Genomic DNA, 23,133 nt, shown 5'->3' with positions numbered 1-23,133 from the left:
GGATATATATTCTGCCTTTCTGATATTTTCTAAAATATTTCATTCGGGGGTGGGTGGGTGCTATCTTCCTACAGTAGGTTTAACTTTGACTAAGGCAATATAAAAATTAATTTTAAGATCATACTATTATGGGATGAGAAATAATCTCAATAGATTACTTCTTAGTGATTTTTTTCAATATACTCCACCGTTTTAAGGTAATTATTTGTAAAAGAAATGTTGATCAATGAGAACGTCTATTTCAAAACTGAGTTTTTGTATGCTGATTGTATAAAAACGGTCTGTTTTTATGCTTTTCTGCATTTTCTATTTTGCGATCGCAAAACGCAAAACATACACTATACGCAACATAGAAATGTTTAAGTATATTCCATAACGTTCACTATCAACATATCCTGAACATAGATATTCCTAGCACCGTACAGAAATACACCAGCTCCCCAGCTCTATTTCCCCAAGGACCCTTCTTGTTGGCGGACCGCTGGGAGTCTACTCGCTGGCGGCCGAGGCCTGAAGTACGCACGCGTTAGAATTGTTGACAAATCCGAGCAACCCCATTCCCACACAACAACAAAACGGTGTGTGCGTGCGCAGGGGCGCCCTGGTTTCCGGTTACATCACATCCGCAGCACTCTTTCGTCGGCTCCAAGATGCCGGACTGCAGCGAAGTAGAGCTGTTGGTCCGCCGCCGGCGCGGGCGGGGGAGTGGCCGTGGACCGGGACAGGACAGTAGGACAGCGGGTAAGTATTTGCTGACTCGAGGAAGCGGGCAGGTGCACGAACCGAGAGACTTCGCCGTCTCTTGCAGAGTGCAGCGTCCGCTCGACGCCTATCCTGCTCTACTTGGAAGTGCCCTGACTTGGGGCAGGGCTCTTTCGGAGGGCCTCATGTTGGGTGCGTCTTCTTGCATGGGAGGCGGGAGCAGCACTTCCCTTTCGGCCACTGACAAATACTTCTGGGGGTCATAGTTTAGGATGACCCCGAAGCCACTAATTGGTAGCCGGCGGTTTCCAGGCGTGTTCCGCCATAGGCCGCACATTTCCTCTTCAGCGTGGTCGACCAAGACAGGCAGGGAATACTGTTGGACATAGGAGCTGCTTTAGGGAACCGGGCCCTATGTCTCGGAAGGCTTTTTAGGCGATGACAAGCCCCTGGAAGCGAGCCTAGGAGGCCCCTGGTAACTCGAGAGGCAGCGGACTCGAACCGTCTCTCCACTTCCTGGTTCTGGGCGGCAGTAGAGCAGTTTGCGGTAATCAAGCCGCGAAGTTCGTTGATAATCCAATCGTGAGGTGACTGGCAGGAGTGACTGTCTGAAGGTCCCCAGGAAAGGGCAGACTCCCAATATCCTTCTGTGCTTCACTAACTCCTTTTAGCTGAATTTGATATCTAAGTAGCAGTTGCATTTGTTTGTTTATTCAATTTATAGACTGCCCATTTTCCAGTAACTGCAGTTTACAAATGTGAAAAAATAAAAGAGCAGCTAACGCTAATAAAAAGGAGCGGAGATGCCAAAGATGATACAGACAGAAACAAGGAAAAAAGTGGGGGATTGATCACACACACTAATAGCCTGAGCGAAGAAACCAAAAGCATGCCAATCCAGCCAGACTGGATCAGCTGGGCCAGATTATATATATTAACAAACAGTACAGTATTAGTTTGGTTTCATTATGGCTGAATGATACATTAGTTTGTAGAATTCAGGTAAATTATTTCTGTTTTCCTTACGCAAGAAAAACCAAATGCACAGGTATAGAATAGGTGGTACCTGGCTCAATAGCAGTAATTGCTAGACGGATCTAGGAGTCCTAGTGGATAATCACTTAAGTATGAGCTAGCAGTGTGCTGCAGCTGCTAAAAAGGCCTATGCAGGCTGAATTAACAGAGGGATAGCATCAAGACTATAAGAAATGTTAATGCCACTTTATAAGACTTATTGCCTTGGTAAGACCAAACTTGGAATATTGCATCCAGGTTTGGTCGCCACAATATGAAAAAGATATATCTAAAAAGAGTGCAGATAAGAGCAACAAAGACAATTAGGGAACTGAAGGCTAAAATATACAGAGAAATACAGAGAGCCTCTTTTCTTTTTTTTTAAACCTTTTTTTGTTAAAACAAAAGTTGGACATGGTGGAACCATCTTGGCAATATCTCCGCCATACAAAATACAGCATAAATTTCTTATATGTTCAATATACATTACTACTTACTGAATCTATACACATATTTAACTTTTACATGTTTATAGATACATACTATATTACATATATTGCATCTTGTTTCGATCTATACATCCTTGTTCTTATCTGTTCTGACTTCCGTTCCTGAAGTCTAACCATTGGTAAAATTTATTCCAAATCTCATAGTATTCTGTGTCTCCTTTATTTTTTAGTTTTAACGTCAGCCTACTGACGTTACTTTCTTTATTATTTCCCATTCTTTTGGTATGTTTTCACTCTTCCATTGTTGGACATAAATTATTCTTGCTGCTGTTATGATATGTAGTGTTAAATATGTTAATCCTTTTCTTAAACCTTTTATAATTCCTAATAGGAATAATTCTTGTTTGAGTTCCACTTTCTGTCCTGTCATTTCTTCTAACCACATTTGAATCCTTTGCCAATATTCTTTTGCTTTTCTACATGTCTACCATAAGTGGTACCATGTTTCCCTGAAAATAAGACCCCGTCTTACATTTTCTTTAAACCCTGAAATAAGCACTTGGCCTTATTGCCATGCGCTCAAAAGCCCGATTGGGCTTATTGTCAGGGGATGTCTTTTTTTGGGGAAAACGGGGTAATATAGGTGCCCGGTATTTGATCACATTTCCAACATTTAGGTGATAAATTTTTGTACATTTTGGCTAGACTAGTTGGTGGTAGGTGCCACCTATAAAACATTTTATATGTTTTTGTACGACGTGGCCAAAGTTAGCTTCCTGTTTCTTTCCCACAATTTTTCCCACTTTTCCAATTCAATATTGTACCTAAAGTTCTTTGCCCATACCACCATCGTCTCTTTAACACGCTCTTCCTCCGTTTTGTATTCTAATAAAAAGTTATACATTGCTTTGATAATTTTCTCCTCTGTCCCCAATAAAAGTTTATCTAATATTGTTAAGTTTCTGCTGATGTCCCACATTTTCATATCTTTCATATAACTTGACTGAATTTGTAAATATGACCACCATTCCAAATCTAACCCTTGTTCTTTTAGCAGCAATCTCGATTTTAATTTCCCCTGTTCAGCTAATATATCTTTATATCTTACAATTTTCCCCCAGTTGATAAGATTTGGATATACCACCGCTTCTAGAGTGGAGACCCAGATTGGTATTTTCCTATAGTTCTGTTTTTTTATTTTGTTCCATATCTCCAATAATGATGGTCATATGTGGTGTCTTTGGAAGTATTGATGTGCTTTATGTCTTTCATACCAGAGGAATGCATGCCACCCTGCTTGAATGTCATGACCTTCTAGTGTTAATAATGTTTTATTTCTTAGGCTTATCCATTCTTTGACCCAGGTGATAGTTGCCACTTGGTAATATAGTTCCCAATCAGGCAAACCAAACCACCCGTTTCTTTGAAGTAGTTTCAATTTAATTCTTGACTTTTCCCCTTGCCATATAAATTTCAACACAATTTTGTTCAAATTATCAAAATACTTTCTCTCAAATTTTATAGGTATATTTTGGAATAAGAAGAGTAATTTTGGCAGAACATTCATTTTAATAGTCACTATTCTACCCATCAAGGGGAGTTGGAAGTTTCCTCATTTCTCCAAGTCTGCTTTTATCTGATTTAATATAATTTTTTATAAAAAAATTGATCTGGCAAAAGCAAACATTTCCAACATTTAGCCAATTTATCTTTAAACATTTTTGCTAGCCTTTCTGTAGGCATGTGCCATCTATAAAACATTTTATATAAGTTTTCTTTATATGCAGTTGCCATTGTCAATTTATAATTCCTTTCCCATAGTTATTGCCATTTCTCTAATTCTATTGCATGACCAAAATTTTTCGCCCATGTTATCATTGTCTCTTTTACTTTTTCATCTTCTAATCTAAATTGCAATAAATATACAATCTTTTAATCATTTTTTCATCTTTTCCAGTCATTATCTGATTCAGCTCTGATTCCCCCAAATTAAATCCATATTGTTTAAATTTTATCGTATCTTGATTGTATTTGCAATCTTGTGTACCAATCAGTCTCAGTCCTTTGTTTTTCTAAGTCTTGTTGCTGTTTTAGTTCTCGTTTCTATGTTAAAATGTCTTTATACCTTACAATATTGTTCATGTTAATCATATTTGGATGTATCAACGCTTCTATTGTTGAAAGCCACATTGGTATTTCCATATAATGTTTTTCTTTCACTCTCTCCCATACTGTTAACAAGCGGTTTCTTACACAGTGTCTCTGGAAGTATCCATGTATCCTATTTTTACCATACCATTAGAAAGTGTGCCAGCCTAGTTGTAAATCATGTATTTCCAAAGTCAATAGCCTTGTATTTCTCAGTAAAATCCATTCTTTAACCTAGGTTAACATTGCCGTTTGGTGATAAAGTCCCCAGTTTGCTAGACCAAATCCTCCTCTAGTCCTAGAATCTTGAAGCAATTTGATATTAATTCTTGCCTTCTTCCTTTGCCATATATATTTCCACATCATTTTATTCAAACTCTCAAAATATTTTTTCTCCAATTTAATCGGAATTGTTGAAAGAAAAACAAAATTCTGGGCAGAACATTCATTTTAATTAACGCTATTCTTCCCATTAATGATAATTGCAAATTTTTCCAAATCTATTTCAAATTAATTTCTCAGTTTATAGTAGTTATCTTCCTTCAGTGTAATAAATCTTTTTTTTTATTAAAAAGTTTTACAAAGTTTTTGCAAATTCTCCCTTCACCCCTCCCTCAACCCCTCCCCCCTCCCACCTTTCCCCAATCCCCCCCTCCCCCCCCGGTCTTCCCGGAGCAAAGTACAGGGTATAACATTTAACAATCATAAACTAGACTACACTAACTATCCATAGGCTCCCCTCCCTCCCTTGGAACCTTAACTCCCCTTTTTTGTGTCTTGCCTGCTCTCACCGCAGCCGGGGTCTGCTTATCTGCTTCCGAACGCTGGAGAATGTCCTCCCGGCCCCAGCCCTGGCTCCATGCCCAGACAGGCTGAGGAGGAGGCATCTCCCGGCCCCAGCCCTGGCTCCATGCCCAGACAGGCTGAAGAAGAGCAAGTATCTCCAGCCCCCAGCTCTGGCTCCATGCCCAGGCAAACGGAGCAACTAGACCCCCCCCCTCCTCCACAGCATGTGAGCCTGAGGAAGGTCAATTACCAACAGCTGCCGATTGGAGTGACCCTCGCGTCAGAAGACTTGATAGGCGGAGGCAACAGAAGGAAGGGAGGGGCAGGCCTGGATAAGTGCTGAGTCATGGAGCCACACCCCTTGGCCTATATAAAGGATCTGCTTTCTGGCATTCTCTGAGTCAGGCAAAGTCTAAACATATCTTGCTGAAGTCACTTTCTGGTCTCCTGCCTGCCCTGAGGACTTTGCTAGGACTTTGGCAGAGCTGCAGAGGCACACCTGATTCGGATTTCCCTGACCCGGCCGTCAGCGGAGGAGTGGGACACGACATCTTTATATATATATATAAAAAAAGGAATACAAGTACAATTCTTACATTCTATTCATTCATAAGGTATTTGATACTTCTTAGTCTGATACTTATTTTGAATATAATCAATCCATCTTCTCCATTCCAATATGTATCTTTCTTGTGAATAGTCTTTCAAATACGCTGAAATTTTTGCCATCTCTGCTAAGTTTGCTACTTTTAATGTCCATTCATCAATAGTAGGTAATTGTTCCTTCTTCCAATATTGCGCTACCAATAATCTAGCTGCTATTAAATTTAAAATCAGTTTACTCTCTATTACCGTACAATCCGTAATTATACCTAGTAAAAACAACTGCGGAGTAAACTTTATCTTCTTTTTCAAGATATTTTGTATAATCCACCAAATTTTTATCCAAAATGATTTGATTTTTTTACATGTCCACCATATATGATAATAAGTAGCATTATCACAATCACAACTCCAACATTTAGCTTGCAAGTTCGGATACATGCACGCTAGTTTTTTGGGATCTAAATGCCATCTATAAAACATTTTATAAAAATTTTCTCTTAAATTTTGTGCTTGTGTAAATTTAACATTTCTAACCCAAATTTTCTCCCAAGTTTCCATCATTATAAGTTGCTGTATATTTTGTGCCCATTTTATCATACAGTCCTTAACTAATTCCGTTTCTGAATCTATGTTTATCAGTGCATTATACAACCTTTTAATATGCGATTGACTTTGATCTCTAATTTGTTTTACCAAGTTTTCCTTGTTTTGCATGATACCAATTTTCTGGTCTTCTTTCCATCTAGCTTGCAGCTGTCCATACTGAAACCAAGTATGAATTATCCTCTTTCCTCTTTCATTGTATTTAAATAGAATAGAATAGAATAGAATAGAATTTTTATTGGCCAAGTGTGATTGGACACACAAGGAATTTGTCTTGGTGCATATGCTCTCAGTGTACATAAAAGAAAAGATACATTCATCAAGGTACAACATTTACAACACAATTGATGGTCAATATATCAATATAAATCATAAGGATTGCTAGCAACAAAGTTACAGTCATACAGTCATAAGTGGAAAGAGATTGGTGATGGGAACTATGAGAAGATTAATAGTAGTGCAGATTTGACAGTGTTGAGGGAATTATTTGTTTAGCAGAGTGATGGCCTTCGGGAAAAAACTGTTCTTGTGTCTAGTTGTTCTGTTGTGCAGTGCTCTATAGCATCGTTTTGAGGGTAGGAGTTGAAACAGTTTATGTCCTGGATGTGAGGGATCTGTAAATATTTTCACGGCCCTCTTCTTGATTCGTGCAGTATACAGGTCCTCAATGGAAGGCAGGTTGGTAGCAATTATTTTTTCTGCAGATTTCAATTGTAGTATTGAATGTAATGTATTCACTGTAATACATCTTGAAGTTAATTGGATGCCCAGATATTTCACTTTCTTCAGTATTTGAATATCTAGCTTCTGCATTAATTGCTTCTTTTGTTTTTCTCTCATATTTTTAACTAATTTTTGTCTTGTCTTTATCTATTTTCAATCCAGCTACTTCTCCATAGTCCTCTATTTGTTCTATTAACTTTGGGCCTGTTATCATTGGTTTTTTAGTTAATTTAACGTGGATTTCTCTAGGTAAGTAGTTTCTCATCGCATAACTTGTGTGTACTATATATATCTCGTCAATCCCATTTAAGATTATTTCCTTGCTTTCTTTCATTACTTCTGCTAATATCTCTGCAATTTTCTCTGCTAGGTTTTCTCCCTTTTCTTCCTCAATATTTTGGAATCTTAAATAATAATTAGCTTCATCCATTTCCAGAGTTATAATTGTTTGTCCATCTCTTCAACATTTTTCTCCGTTGCCTCTGTTTTTTCTTCCGTTTGCTGCAATCGTCGTTCATTTTTCCCTATCATCTCTTTTCTTTCAATTCTTCCATTTTTTCCATTCTCCCATCTACCTTATCTTATCTTAAGATCTTCATATATGTTCTGTAACATGTTTTTTTTAATTCCATGTTACTTTTCTCTTGCTGTGATGCAGTTTCTGTTGTCTTTTGATCTGTGACAGGGTATTTTCCCAAAATGTCCAATCACACAATAGAAAATAGAAAAAGTGTCTCCCAAGAAAATTTACAAAAATGGAAAAAAGAAAAAAACAAGAACCATACTACTCACAAAAATTTAAACCCAGGAAGAAAAAACCAAGAAAGAAAAAACAAAAACGAAAAGGAAAACACAGAAGAAAAAAATAATAATATTCCAAAATACCACTATTCCAAAATCTTCCAAAATGTATAAGTCCCTCAAGCAAAAGGAGAAAAAGAAAAACAAAACAGCCAGCTCAATCCTAGTAGTATACAAAAACTTTCATTTTTTTCCTACCCATCCTTCTGTTACAAAATCACAAGACCACTTCTTATCAAAATCTTCTTGCCATTTTCCAAAACATTGTCCAAGGTCATTTTGCTCTCATCTCCTTTATTCAGTATGTCCATTTAGTTTTCTCTGTCACCACTAGATGGCACTACAATTCACTTAAAATACTCTTAAACGTATCAATATACTTTTTTTCTTTCCACTTTGCTCTTCCAGCTACAAAAATTCAAATTTTTAAAAAATAATTCATTAGCCAAACAAAACCTCTTTGTCCAATTTGCTTTCAATTCATTAAATTGATTTTTCAAGTCTCTGTAATTAGTCTTTACTAATGGCTTCCGTTTCTTCACAACTATTCCGGAAGTGGGGTGGAACCTTATTCTTCTCCCTCCCCTCTCCTCTTTGCCATGTCTTTCAAAAAACCTTTTTAAAAGTTCAGGAGTTAAATATGTAAAAGGAATCTTGTTTCCAAGACCTCCGTTTCTCACCCAGATAATCGCCTCGCTCTCTTTTCTTCTTTTGTGTGGCCACCCCGGCTTTTGATAGCTCCTAATGGCTGTCTTCCCTTGCGGCTGGGTCGGAGGCTGATGCTGGCACTTCAGGGAACTTGTGACTTCCCTGTTCACACCAACCTGTGCCTCCGTTCTTCACTGTCCCTACAGGACAGCTATGATCCCTGAAGCTCCCCTGAATCGGCTGGGATATCGGTGTTTTTCCAGAGCCCCGGATTTCCACACCATACCACCATGATGCTGGCCACTCCCCCCCCCCCCCGATTTAATATAATTATCCTTCTTAATCGAGGTGCATCTTGTCATCAAATAAATCCCTAGATACTTCATCTTTTTTACTAATTGTATATTTATTACCTTGATCAAATCATCTTTCTGTTTGTCATATTTTTAGCAATCATTTTGGTTTTCTCCTTATTTACTTTTAGTCCAGCTATTTCTCTATATTCCTCCAGTACCTCTATAAGCCTCAAACCCACAATGGTTCCTCTAGTATGAAGACTAAATCATCCACAAAAGCTCGTAATTTAGAACTTTCTATAATATTAACTGAAGAGATAAAATTAGAAGCTGGTACGAGACAAGGATGTCCCCTGTCCCCAACATTATTTTTATTGGCTATGGAAATATTGACAAAAATGATAGAAAAAGATGAAGAATTAGAAGGATATAAGGGGTATAAGATAAATTTGTATGCGGATGATACTTTAATTATTTTGAAAAATGTAGAGGAAGATCTGAAAAAGATATATAAGCATTTGATAGAATTTGAGGAAATGACAGGATTGAAAGTAAATTGGTCAAAGTCAGAATTATTGATGGATAGTAATGGTAATGAGTCTGAGAATATGCAAGAGCAATTTGGGATAAGGATTAAAAATACATTGAAATATTTGGGTATAGTGCTTTCACTTAAGGTTAAAGAATTGAAAAAACTTAATTATGATGTGGTGATTAACGAAATTGAGAAGAAGATAGATAAATATAAAATTTTAAAGTTGTCTTGGTTTGGTAGAATTGCAATGTGTAAGATGATGTTGCTGCCCAAGTTCAACTTTTTATTCGAGATGCTACCACTAAATTTGACAGAGAAAGATATTGAAGGATATCAGAAAAACTGGATAAATTTTGTAACGGTGGCAAAAGACCTAGATTAGTGAAGAAAATGTGGTATCAAAATCAAAAGGAAGGTGGATTAGGAATCCCCAAATTATTTAATTATTACTGTGCATATGGTATCCGGATAGTGGTAAAAATATTTAAAGGTGAAGATAACTATTGGAGAGACTTAGAGTTAAGGTATATAGAAATTTGGATCAAGGTGGTTTTTAGATAAAGCAAATTTAAAATGTGTAAGTAGAAGTTATTGGTTAAAGGGATTAAGTAAAATGTGGAATAAATTTGTTAAAATTTTAATTCCGGATATAATCTTTTTGGGGGAAACAATTGGAATTTGGCCGATTAAAAATAATATAAAACGTAATGAAGTGATTAAAGAGGAAAATATAGAAATTATTAGAGATTGGATAAAAGTTATGGAAAATGAAAGGAGGAATAAAGAAATTATTGAAAAATTAGGGTTAAGTTGGTTTGAAAAAATACAGATAGAAAAATGGACAAAAAAACTAAGGGAAAATTATTCGATAAATAGATGTGAAACTGAATTTGAATATTTAGTATCTCGGATTATGAAAGATGAAATTGGGCTAAAGGGACTCGTTAGTAGGGTTTATAAGATTATAAATTCTGATGAAAAATTACAAAGAGTGATGAGGACAAATTGGGAAAAAGATCTTAATATTGAAATACCAGAGTCAGATTGGAATGTGAATTGGAAGAGTAGAATTATGAGAACTTTATCTATAAGGATTAAAGAGCACAATTATAAAGTTGTTTGAAATGGTATTTGACTCCAGTAAGATTGTCACAAATGGATAAAAAATTAGTAAAAATGTTGGAGATGTGAGATGGAATTGGGGACTTATGAACATATGTGGTATAATTGTGATAAGGTTAAAAGTTTTGGCAACAATTGGAGAAAATGATATTTGAAATGATGGGGAAAGTAATAACATTGAGAGTGGAAACTATATTATTGTTGGTAATTAAGGAAATAGAATTAACAAAATATGAAAAAGAATTGATTAGAATTATGATTATAATAGGTAGAATTATAATAGCTAGATATTGGAAACTAGATGTGATTTTTAGAATAGAAGAGTGGAATTCTGAAATGTGGAAATTAGCTTTAAATGATAAAATGACATGTGATATTAAAATTAGAAGTGGTGTGTATAAAGAAGATATTTTCTGGAAGACTTGGAAACCATTTGTGGACTTTGCGCTTGGAACATTGGACGCTTCAGTACCTGTACCTCGAGAACGTGGATTTTGGCAATCATGAGGATATATCCGAAGACCCAAATCTTCCTTTTATGTATAGCACAAGGGTGTAATAATGTATTTTCTTTTTGTTTGTTTGTTGCAAAAAAAGTAATAAAAAAAATAAAAATAAAATTCACTATTGCTCTTGCCTCCTGGAATATATTGCTGTAAACATGTTTAAAAATTTATCACCAAAATCCATGTAGGACACTGTAGGACACTCTGATCATTGCATGATTCACCTTGTACCTGCTTACAGGCAAAGACTTAAAGCCACAAAACCAATAATTAAATCAGTAAAGACCTGGACGGAGGAATCAAAATTAAAGCTACAGGCATGTTTTGACTGCACTGATTGGAATATTTTTAAAGATACCTCTGCAGACCTGGATGAACTCACAGATACTTAACATCATATGTCAGCTTCTGTGAAGACCTATGTGTACCTAGAAGGAACTTGCAAATATACAGTAACAACAAACCTTGGTTTACACCTAAACTTAAGCAGCTACGACATTCCAAAGAGGAAGCCTACAGAAAAGGTGATAAAATGCTGTACAATCAGGCCAGAAATGCACTAACAAGGGAGATCAGAGCAGCAAAAAGAAGCTACTCTGAAAAGCTAAAGAATCAATTTTCAGCAAATGAACCAGCAAACATGTGGAAAACTCTTAAAAATATCACCGGCTATGGCAAACCTCCTTCCCAGGCTGAAGGTAATCAACAACTGGCAGATGACCTGAATGAGTTTTACTGCAGGTTTGAAAGGAAACTACAGCCAACTATCTCCACAACCCCCATCTCAGACACACCAACAACAGCCAAGCCTCCTACAACTGACCCCATTTCATTGGGTTCACAACCCCTAGTGATCACAGAAAAGGAAGTGCAGGACCTATTTCACAGACAAAAGCCAGGAAAAGCTCCAGGCCCAGACAAGATAACTCCTTCTTGCTTAAAAGTCTGTGCTGACCAATTGGCCCCCATCTTCACCCATATTTTCAATAAATCACTAGAGATGTGTTATGTTCCTTCTTGCTTCAAACGCTCTACCATCATCCCAGTGCCTAAGAAGCCCACCATCAAGGAACTGAATGACTACAGACCAGTTGCTTTAACATCTGTAGTCATGAAAACCTTTGAAAGGCTAGTGCTTTCCTACCTGAAAACCATCACGGATCCGCTGTTAGACCCGTGCAATTTGCATACCGAGCAAATAGATCAACAGATGATGCTGTTAATATGGCTCTGCACTACATCCTACAACATCTTGAGTCTCCAAAGACCTATGCAAGGGTCCTCTTTGTAGACTTTAGTTCAGCATTCAATACCATCATTCCAGACATTCTTCTAACTAAGCTAAACCAGCTACAGGTACCGGAACAGACTTGTAAGTGGATCACAAGCTTCCTAACAAACAGGAAGCAGCAGGTGAAGCTAAGCAAGATCACATCAAATACCTGTACAATTAGCACAGGGCCCCCAAGGCTGTGTGCTCTCCCCACTTCTCTTCTCTGTATACCAATGACTGCATCTCCAATGATCCATCTGTTAAGCTACTGAAGTTCGCAGATGACACAACAGTGATTGGTCTCATTCGAGACAATGACGAATCCGCATATAGACGAGAGGTCGAACGACTAGCCTTGTGGTGCAACCAAAACAATCTGGAACTGAACACACTCAAAACCGTAGAAATGGTGGTAGACTTTAGGAGAAACCCTTCCATACTTCCACCTCTCACAATACTTGACAACACAGTATCAACAGTAGAAACCTTCAAATTTCTGGGTTCTATCATATCGCAAGATCTCAAATGGACAGCTAACATCAAAACATCATTAAAAAGGACAACAAAGAATGTTCTTTCTGCGCCAACTCAGTAAGCTCAAACTGCCCAAGGAGCTGCTGATTCAGTTCTACAGAGGAATTATTGAGTCTGTCATTTGCACCTCTATAACTGTCTGGTTTGGTTCTGCAACCCAACAAGAAAAACACAGACTTCAGAGGATAATTAGAACTGCAGAAAAAATAATTGCTACCAACCTGCCTTCCATTGAGGACCTGTATACTGCACGAATCAAGAAGAGGGCCGTGAAAATATTTACAGATCCCTCGCATCCTGGACATAAACTGTTTCAACTCCTACCCTCAAAACGACGCTATAGAGCACTGCACACCAGAACAACTAGACACAAGAACAGTTTTTTCCGAAGGCCGTCACTCTGCTAAACAAATAATTCCATCAACACTGTCAGACTGTTTACTGAATCTGCACTACTATTAATCGTCTCATAGTTCCCATCACCAATCTCTTTCCACTTATGACTGTATAACTATAACTTGTTGCTGGCAATCCTTATGATTTATATTGATATACTGACCATCAATTGTGTTGTAAATGTTGTACCTTGATGAATGTATCTTTTCTTTTATGTACACTGAGAGCATAGACAAGCACCAAGACAAATTCCTTGTGTGTCCAATCACACTTGGCCAATAAAATTCTATTCTATTCTATTCTAGTTGTTGCAGCATAAAATTCTATTTGACATTATCAAAGGCTTTTTATCAAAGGCATCTAAAAACTTGTGTCTCACGGTGTATTGCATAGTATTCTAGCGTATCAAATATTGTTCTCATATTGTTCCTAATCTGTCTTTTTGGCAAAAAGCCATTTTAGATTAGATTAGATTAGATTTATTGGATTTTTATACCGCCCTTCTCCCGAAGGACTCAGAGCGGTTTACAGCCAGAATAAAACAATAATTATATACACAGTAAAACAATAATTAAAAAACTTATTGAATATCAGGCCAAAATTAAAACCATTTAAAACCATAAAACCCCCATAAAATTTACATCAAAATATTAAAAGCTATTAAAAATTTCTATGCCAGTCCTGCGCGAATAAATAGGTAAGTCTTCAACTCGCGGCGGAAGGTCTGAAGGTCAGGCAGTTGACGGAGTCCTGGGGGAAGTTCATTCCAAAGGGTGGGAGCCCCCACAGAGAAGGCCCTTCCCCTGGGGGCCGCCAGCCGACATTGCTTGGCGGACGGCACCCTGAGGAGTCCCTCTCTGTGAGAGCGCATGGGTCGGTGGGAGGCAATCGGTAGCAGTAGCCGGTCCCATAAGTAACCCGGCCCTAAGCCATGGAGCGCTTTAAAGGTAGTAACCAAAACCTTGAAGTGCACCCGAAAGACCACAGGTAGCCAGTGCCGTCTGCACAGGAGTGGTGTTACATGGGAGCCACGGGCGGCTCCCTCTATCACCCGCGCAGCTGCATTCTGAACCAACTGGAGCCTCCTGGTGCTCTTCAAGGGGAGCCCCATGTAGAGAGCATTGCAGTAATCCAAGCGAGAGGTAACAAGAGCATGAGTGACCGTGCATAGGGCATCCCGGTTAAGGAAGGCGGACCTGATAAAAAGCTCTCCTGGAGACGGTCGTCAAGTGATCTTCAAAAGACAACCGCCCATCCAGGAGAACGCCCAAGTTGTGCACCCTCTCCATTGGGGCCAATGACTCGCCCCCAACAGTCAGCTGCGGCTGCAGCTGACTGTACCGGGGTGCCGGCATCCACAACCACTCCGTCTTGGAGGGATTGAGCTTGAGCCTGTTTCTCCCCATCCAGACCCTTACGGCTTCCAGACATCGGGACAGTACTTCGACAGCTTCGTTTTGATTCAGATGTATAAATTCATTTAGAAACCTTTTCAATTTTTCAGCTGTTATTGACATAAATATTTTATAATCTGTATTCAACAGCGAGATAGGCCTATAATTTTTAATTAAAGTTAAGTCAGTATTTTCTTTCAGAATCAATGTAATATTTGCTTCTACCCATGATAGTGGAATCTTTGCTTCATTTAACACTGCATTGTATACCTCAAGTAACACTTGTCCGAACGTATCATGTAATTCTTCATACATTTCTGCTGGCAACCCATCCGGGCCTGGTGTTTTATTATTCTTTTGTTTTTTTATTGCCTCCATTAATTCTGGCATCTTTATTTCTTCATTTAGCATATTTTTTATTTTTTCTGGAATTTTAGGCAGCAAGGCTTTTCTCACTTTATTGCTTTATCTTCCGAATAACTATATCATCATGCAGTTTCTTGTAATATTCCTGTACTATATTCTTTTTCTCCTCATTTTGATAGCACATCTTTCCTTCCTCATTTTGTAGTTTACTAATCCATCTGTTCTCCCTATGTTTCTTCAATTGATATGCTAACCACCTCCCTGGTTTATTTGCATTTTCAAAGAACTTTTGGTTAGTTTTTTTTTATATATCTCACCAACTCCTTCTCAAGCGTATTCAGTTTATGTATAATTAAATCCATTTGTTGTTTTAGCTCCCTTTTTTGAGGCTTTGTAACTCTGCTTTGGTTCTTCTATATTCTTCTAGATGTTTCTGTTGCTGTTTCTTCTCTTTATTTTTATTCACCATATATGATATAGTGACTCCCCTCATATATGCCTTTGTGGTGTCCCATAGGTTGTTAAAGCCTAAATTTTCCCCCTTTTAGAATTGACCTATTTAAAGTCCATCTTACCATTTGTTTTTGTTTTGTTTTTTTGTCCTTTCCAACAGACCCTCATTGGGTTATGGTCTGCCCATATATTTGTCTATACTTCTACTTCTTTTACTTCTGCATTTAGTTGTATTGACATCCATACCATGTCAAGTCTGGACCAGGACTGATGTCTTTTAGAATAATATGTCTATTGCTTCTTCCCCTGGTTTCTCTCCCTCCAAGTATCTTGTAAATTTAATTCATCTACTATTTTGAAGAAAGTTTCAGGCAGAGTTCTTCCTTTTTTTAATTTGTTGCTTCTGGTAGGGCTAGATGACCTCCACGGTCCCTTCTAACTCTGTTACTGTTATTAGTCTAATTCTTTGTCTACTATCGCATTAAAATCTCCTAACACACAAACGTTATCACATTCTATATCTCGAATAATATTGTGCAGTTTGTTATAGAACTTTCCTGCCTCCCATTGGGGGCATAGATTTCTAATAATGGGATCCGTTTTTGGTTTACTATTATTTCCACGATCAACATTCTACCCTCTTCATCTTTGTAAATTTGTTTGGCCTATATTGTTTCCTTAATATACAGTGCTACCCTCTTTTTTTTGTGTGTGTGCCAGTGACACTCCAATACCTGTTTGTATTGTTCTTTTATGTGTACTTCTTGTAATGCTATTATATCCAGATTGTAACTTTGTAATTTATGAGACGTCTCTCTCCTTTTCCTTAATCCATTAATGTTCAAGGATAAGATTTTACTTTCCTCTTGCTTTCCTCTGTTCATGTCTTGTTGTTCTTGTTATCCTGGTTTCTCTCGGTTCTTTAGGTCTTTCCCCATTGCTCTCTGGTCTTTCCCCTTTCTTTTTGCTTTTTAAAGACGTAGTTCTCTTTCTTCCACAACAGGTATTCTTTGCTCTCTTTGTTCTGCTATTTCCCTCTCTTCCCGTTCTTCCTCGCTTACAAAATGTTAGTTATAAAATTCCTCTGCTTTGTTTAAAGAGTCCACTTTTTTTGCCAGGTAATCATTATACCTTCCAGTGTAAGCCATCTGAAGCTCACGTTATACTTGGTCAATTTTGACATTAGGAACTTGTATGGTTTTCTCAGTTCCCTAACTCTTCTTGGGACCTGCTTTAGAACTGTCAGTATTTCCCTCTATATTGTTAGGTCATCCCTTGTTCTATGTAATATTTCATCCCTAATTGATTTCTTCATGAACCTAACGTGTACTTCTTTTACTAGATTGTGTTGTCTTGCATAATTTGTATGGATTCTATAGATCTCATCTATTTCTGTTGGCATTTCTTCCTTGTCTGTTCCAAGTGATTTCGCTATTCTTTCATAATAACTGGGAGGTCTCCTTTCTCCTCTCTAATATTCTGGAAGCGCATGTAATGCACCACTTTTTCTGATTCGAGAAAGATAACTAGTCTCTAAATCCTTATTCACCTGGATTAATTTTTCACTCATTTCATCCACTTTTTTTCCTTCTCTCTCCATCCTCTCCTCCATCAACTGCAATTTCTATTCATTTTTAGTAATTTGCTTTTGGAAAAATTCAAATTTATCGTCCATCTTTTGTATTTTTTTTTAAGTCCTTCCATATCATTTCTCCTATCTTTTTTCATTTCATCGTGATTTTAACTCATGGTTTCTTGCATTGACTGTAACATAGCCTGCAGATCTTTAAAGGAATTAGATCTCTCCCTTTGGACCATGTCCACTATCAATCTCTGTGTTGGCAGACTAAATGTTGCTGATGATATCATGGCAGTTTGCTTCCTCCCTATCCTTATCTTAGTTAAGTTTGTAGTACTTGTCATTTTTAGAAAATTTTCTACAAAATTGGTATCCAATCAGCATTCCCAACACTTTTTCATACCAATAGCACCCTCCACTGCACGATACTTAGGTTATTAGTATTAATCATTATTATTTATTTATTTATTTATTTTATTTATTTAATCATATTTATATAGTTAGTTATCAGACTTATTCTATTTATATAAACCTAACTATATTTCACTCATCGGTCTAACACCATATGTACTCAATATACATAAAAGTAATACCGTTAAACTTAATATTAATATATACAATCCTAATAAAACTTGTAATAATTACAATGGTCATAGTGGTACATCAAAAATACTTCTGATATTGGCTTCCAGTGACGTCACCGCTCCTGCAGGGTGCTCTAACAGGGCGCTGTTACAAGATCGTAAACAAGATCGTACAAGATCATAAAAATCAGTGAAACAGTATAAATCACTGTTCACTGACCTTAGCATACCCCTTGAGCAAAAGGGGGTGTGCAGAGCTGCGGGGGAGTGATAGATCTCTCCAGGGGGTTTGCTCTTAAGAGCGAATTTTTCTGGATTTGAGATCCCACCGAACCTCACTGTACTCCGACTTCAAATGCGCTCCTGTTTTTTCAGGAAAAGGGAGTAGGAGTCACTTCTGCTCAAAAGGACTTGTCAAATTGATTGATTTTCTAAGCAGATGGGGATTTCACAAGCGTTCGATCTTTGAAGTAGAAACAGTAGCAAGTATACTGACTTCCCCTTTTGAAATTTGAAACTTTTCTTTGTCTCTGCTTAATTGACTTTTAAAATGGCGTCTGAAAGCGAAAGTGAATTCTTTAGTACAACAGAGTAGCGCTATTTGTGGATTGTTATAAACGGAGCTCTCCTTTACTGAAAGGAGTAAAGGAAAGTTTTTAAGTTTAAATTCTTGATTCTTTTGAAGACAGAATGACGGCTAAACCTTTAAAGCCCTCTGGAAGAAGGGGATCTGAAGCAAATCTTGAGGATATACTTAAAGAACAATTAAAACTTTCTGAAGAGAGGCAAAAAGAGATGATGGAAAAATTTAATGCAAAAATAAGAGAAGATATTCTGCTGGCTTTTCAAGGTTTGAGTAAAAAAGTTGAGGGATTGGAAGAAGAGATGCAACAGATCTCTCAGTCAAATAAGCACTTAGAAGATAAAATGCAAGATGTTCAGAAAAAAGTGGATGAAAATAAAGATCAGGTTGTGATATTGCAGTACAAACTTATGGAAGGAGCTCTTAGAATCCGCGGTCTGCAGGAACAAAGAGGAGAGGACCTAAGAAAACTTACATCGGAAGCATTGGCTGAATTTATTGAAGTGGAACCCCAAGAGGTAGCTTATCAAATTGATAAAATATATAGAGTTAATTCTTGGATCGCAAGACAGAGAACACTTCCATGGGACATTGTGGTTTATTATGTGAAAAGAACTATGAGAAATCAGATTTTGCAAGCTGTATATCAGACAACTTTGTAAATTGGAGAACAGGAGCTGAAAGTCCTGAAAGAGATTCCTTCCAAGATGTTAAGAGATAGGAAGGAATTTGTTTTTTTTACACAAGAACTTAAAAAACAGCAGATTCAATTTAGATGGGAGGTGCCAGTTGGTCTGACAGTATTTTATCAAGGAAGGAGATATAGAATTGACACTGTTTTAAAGGCAAAGGATTTTCTCCGTTATGGTGGAGACAGCAGTCAGAGTGGGTGGAACACCACCCTGTTCAGATTGGATAACTGAGTCTGTTGAAGCTGTAAAGTCCCGCCGCTTGTTGCTGGGAAGCCCAGATTTTGACTTAGTTGTTCAGCCTGGACGTATGCATTGTGGATTTCTCCCTGCCTGATTTGCAAGGGTAGATAGTTGTGAGTAATATTTTTCTTTCCTTTTTTCTGGTTTTAGAGCCCCTCTTATTAGTTCTGTTGAACTAAGGTTTTATTGGGGGGCTTCTCCGCTGGCTGCAGAAGATTTATTTAGTTCTGCTTCAATCCTGTTGAGCTGCAGGCGTTCCAGGATATTTTTGGTGGGGTTTTTAGCACCCCCGAAGCCAGCAGAGATTGGATGAGTGGAGTTATTCGCTCCCATTGTTGTTGCTTCAGCTTCTAACGCTGCTGAGGGCTTGCTGGGCGGTGTAGGAATTGTTTTGCTTAGTTTGCCGCCCGGCTTTAATTCTGATCGCTGAGGAGTTTGTTTACGCTCCCACATGGGTAGCTTGCATTTACCCAGCCCTCCGTCTCCTATTTCGCGATCTGATTTTTCCGCCAAAACAGTTTAAATGGATCGCTTATTGCAGCTGCGGAAGGAGACGCTCAGAGCCTGGTGCTCGCTCCGCCCCTCCCCTACCCACAAGCCGGTGGCCATTTTGGGCACATTTGGCGTGAGCCTTCAGAAGAGTTAGTCCTGAAACTTTTTATTCGGCAGATTTAAGGACGAATTTGGGCGTGGAGCCTTTGTGCTCTTATTGTTGCAGCCGCAGTTCTCCTCTAGCATGGATCGGTGACAATTTTGGGGCTTCATTAGCCGGCTTCTCCCTCTCTCTATTGGCGGCCGCCATTTTGAATATTTTTTAAAAAAAGGTGGGAGTGATCCTTTGGCCTTATTGAGGTCTAGAAACTTAAACTAATATTTTATCATGCCTAAGGCCTTGGCTAAATTTAACAAACTACAGGGGTCTCCACTGCCAGAGGAGCAGGGCCCATTGGGAGGTGTCTCTTCCAGGGCTTCTATTTCAAAGAGCAGCCGGGTTTCCAAGCAGAAGACCAAGGCCCAATCTACTTCAGGTCGCAGTAAGTCATCCAAAGCATCTCTGAGGGATGAGCAGAGGAGAGATCAAGCTATACAAAGAATCTGTAGTAGGGCAGTCTCTAATTTACCCTCTTCTACAATGACCAATCCAGAGCCCAGTACTTCTGCTGGGCCTCTTCTTCGAGAGGGTATTATTTCTACCTCTCCTGGTCAATCTTCTTTACAATGCTGTCCAGTTGATATCCCTACAGAGGCATTATGGGGTGGATCCATCCCCCAGTTTCTCATACAGGAGATGCGCCAGTTATTGAGACCCCTGAGGAGATTTCTCAGGCAGCTCCTTCTACTGCAACCCAAGTTGTTGGTCAGGGGGCAGAGCCTCTTTTGCCTGTTTCGCCACATATTCAGGCCATCATCGAACAGACGATTCAAAGGACCCTTTTATCAGGCATGCAGATCTCTGGGAGGGCTTCTTTGTCCCATTCGATGGTCTCAGTGAGGGAAGAGGACCCTGAAGAGGAAGAAATGCAGTCACAGCTGGGTACAGTTTCACCTACCCACTCAGTAACCAGCCATCCCTCTCTTCTGGAGGAATTGGAAAGAGGAGATCCTGACCTGTCTGAGGATGAAGGGTTATTACCTGACCAGCTGGCATTTACTGGTCTTTTTTCTCCTAATCTTTTTAAGTCCTTGCTTTTCAAGGCAAAGAATGTGGCTCAATTGAGTTCTTCTTCTGATCAACCAGTGGCATAATCCTCCAAGGGCACATCTGACATTCTTTTTTCTGAGCCTGATCGAGTTCCTGATTCTATTCCAGCACCTGCACTTTTCTTGGACGTAATCAAACGCCAGTGGACAGCCCCTGGTTCTTCTATGGTTCCGTCCTCAGCAGACAAACGTTTCTTCAATGTGGACCCCAAATTATCTTCAGTTCTACAGACTCCCACTGTAGACGGTCCAGTTGCAGCTCTGGCAGATATGGCGGAAGCGGGGGGCCATATCGAGTCCTGGGAGCACGTGCTCGCTGCTTAGAAGCAATCACATGCTCCGGCCCCTTAGTCTTTACCCGTTCCCCGGGCGGTCATGATCCTCAGAGCTTGGGTCTTCGGTGGATGTTATGTAATGCTCGGTCTGCGGTTAATAAAGTCCCCCTGATTTGCGACCTTATTCAGGGGGAGTCCGCAGACCTTATGGGCATTACAGAGACCTGGTTGGGCTCAGAGGGGGGTGGAGCCTTGTGGAGTTGTGCCCTCCGGGTTTCCGAGCATTTCATCAACCGAGAGACCAAGGTAGGGGTGGGGGGTTGCGGTTGTTATTAGAGAAGGTCTAGAGCCTAGGGAGGCCACTGTTCCTCAGATAGCCGGTTGTGAATCCCTCTTTGTGAGGTGGGGCCATAGGAATCAGTTGGGCTTGTTGATCACGTACCTGGCTCCTTGCTACGTGACTACAGCCCTACCCGAGTTGTTGGAGGTACTTGCCGGAGTGGCGGTTGAGACCCCCAGACTTATAATCATGGGGGATTTCAACTTTCCATTGGCCGGCTTGTCATTGACAGCGGCTCGGGAGTTCCAGGCTTCCATGACGGCCTTGGACCTGATTCAAGTAAGTGATGGCCCTACGCACACTGGAGGAGGCACGCTGGATCTAATTTATATCTCTGGACAGTGGCTGAATGATCTGGAATTAGATGATTTAGTAACAGAACCAGTGTCATGGTCAGATCATTTTCTCCTTCGCCTGGACTTTCGGACTGCCACCCACCACCGCAGGGAGACGGAACCAATGCGTTGGTTCGGTCCCAGGCGCCTGATGGACCCAGGGAGGTTCCTGACGGAGCTTGGGCCGTTCCCTGAGGATCTGGCCCACGGCGCGGCTGAAGAACTAGTTGTGGCTGGAGCTTTGGACCGTGTTGTGCCTTTGCGGCCTCTGACCCGGCGCAGATCTCAGCCAGCCCCCGAGGGGCTGAGGGAGATGAAACGCCGGAGAAGACGCCTAGAGAGTACCTGGAGGTCCTGTCATTCCGAGGCTGATCGGACACTAGTTAGGTCTTATTCTAAGGCCTACCTAGTGGCAATGAGGGAGGCGAAGCGTTCCTACGCTTCCACCCTCATTGCGTCGGCAGATAACCGCCCGGCCACCCTGTTTCGGGTGACCCGCTCTCTCCTTCATCAGGAGGTGCGGGATGACCCTTTGCAGGGACGAGCCGAGGAGTTTAGTGGTTATCTATATGATAAAATCGTTCAGCTTCGGGATGGTCTGGATCAGAATTGGGATGATCCAGGTGAGAGGGCGGAGCCGCGTCTTGTCGAGATTGTTTGGGATGAGTTTGACCCTGTGACTCTCGAGGACGTGGCAGGTTGTTGGGGAGGCTTCACGCCACTGAGTACTTACACTACATGTTTACTGGACCCGTGCCCTTCCTGGTTGGTGCTGGCCACACAGGAGGTGACACGAGGCTGGCTCCAGGGGATTATTAATGTTTCTTTGTTGGAGGGTGTTTTCCCTGCCGCCTTGAAAGAGGCGGTGGTGAGACCCCTTCTCAAGAAGCCTTCCCTGGACCCAGCTATTTTAGGAAATTATCGTCCGGTTTCCAACCTTCGCTTTGTTGTGAAGGTTGTAGAGAGTGCTGTGGCGCGGCAGCTACCCCAGTACTTGGATGAAGCGGTCTATCTAGACCCGTTCCAGTCCGGCTTCCGACCCGGATATAGCACGGAGACAGCTTTGGTCGCGTTGGTGGATGATCTCTGGAGGGCCAGAGACAGGGGTTATTCCTCTGCCCTGGTCCTATTAGACCTCTCAGCGGCTTTTGATACCATCGGCCATGGTATCCTGCTGCACCGGTTAGAGGGGTTGGGAGTGGGAGGCACCGTTTATCGGTGGTTCTCCTCCTATCTCTCTGACCGGTTGCAGACGGTGTTGACGGGGACAGAGGTCGACCGCGAGGCGCCTTACTTGTGGGGTGCCGCAGGGGTCGATTTTCTCACCCCTCCTGTTCAACATCTATATGAAGCCGCTGGGTGAGATCATCAGTGGCTTTGGGGTGAGATACCAACTGTATGCTGATGACACTCAGCTGTACTTTTCCACCCCGGGCCACCCCAACGAAG

The 23,133-nt window shown here is 40.0% G+C and overlaps 1 protein-coding gene across 1 annotated transcript in view; it reads left to right on the top strand.

Moving 5' to 3' along the window:
* The first annotated feature begins 597 nt into the window (after nucleotides 1-597).
* TMEM128 (transmembrane protein 128) overlaps nucleotides 598-23,133 on the top strand; it is a 68,893-nt gene continuing 46,357 nt past the window's right edge. Inside the window, exon 1 of the mRNA XM_058191993.1 lies at nucleotides 598-741. Coding sequence (XP_058047976.1) covers nucleotides 651-741 — 91 coding nt within the window. The 5' untranslated portion in view covers nucleotides 598-650. The remainder of the gene's footprint in view (nucleotides 742-23,133) is intronic.

This window comes from Ahaetulla prasina, chromosome 8 (genome assembly GCF_028640845.1).
Source record: "Ahaetulla prasina isolate Xishuangbanna chromosome 8, ASM2864084v1, whole genome shotgun sequence".
Taxonomy (NCBI): Eukaryota; Metazoa; Chordata; class Lepidosauria; order Squamata; family Colubridae; genus Ahaetulla; species Ahaetulla prasina.
Note: the sequence above shows the minus strand (reverse complement) of the source record. Positions and strands in the feature narration are given on the sequence as shown.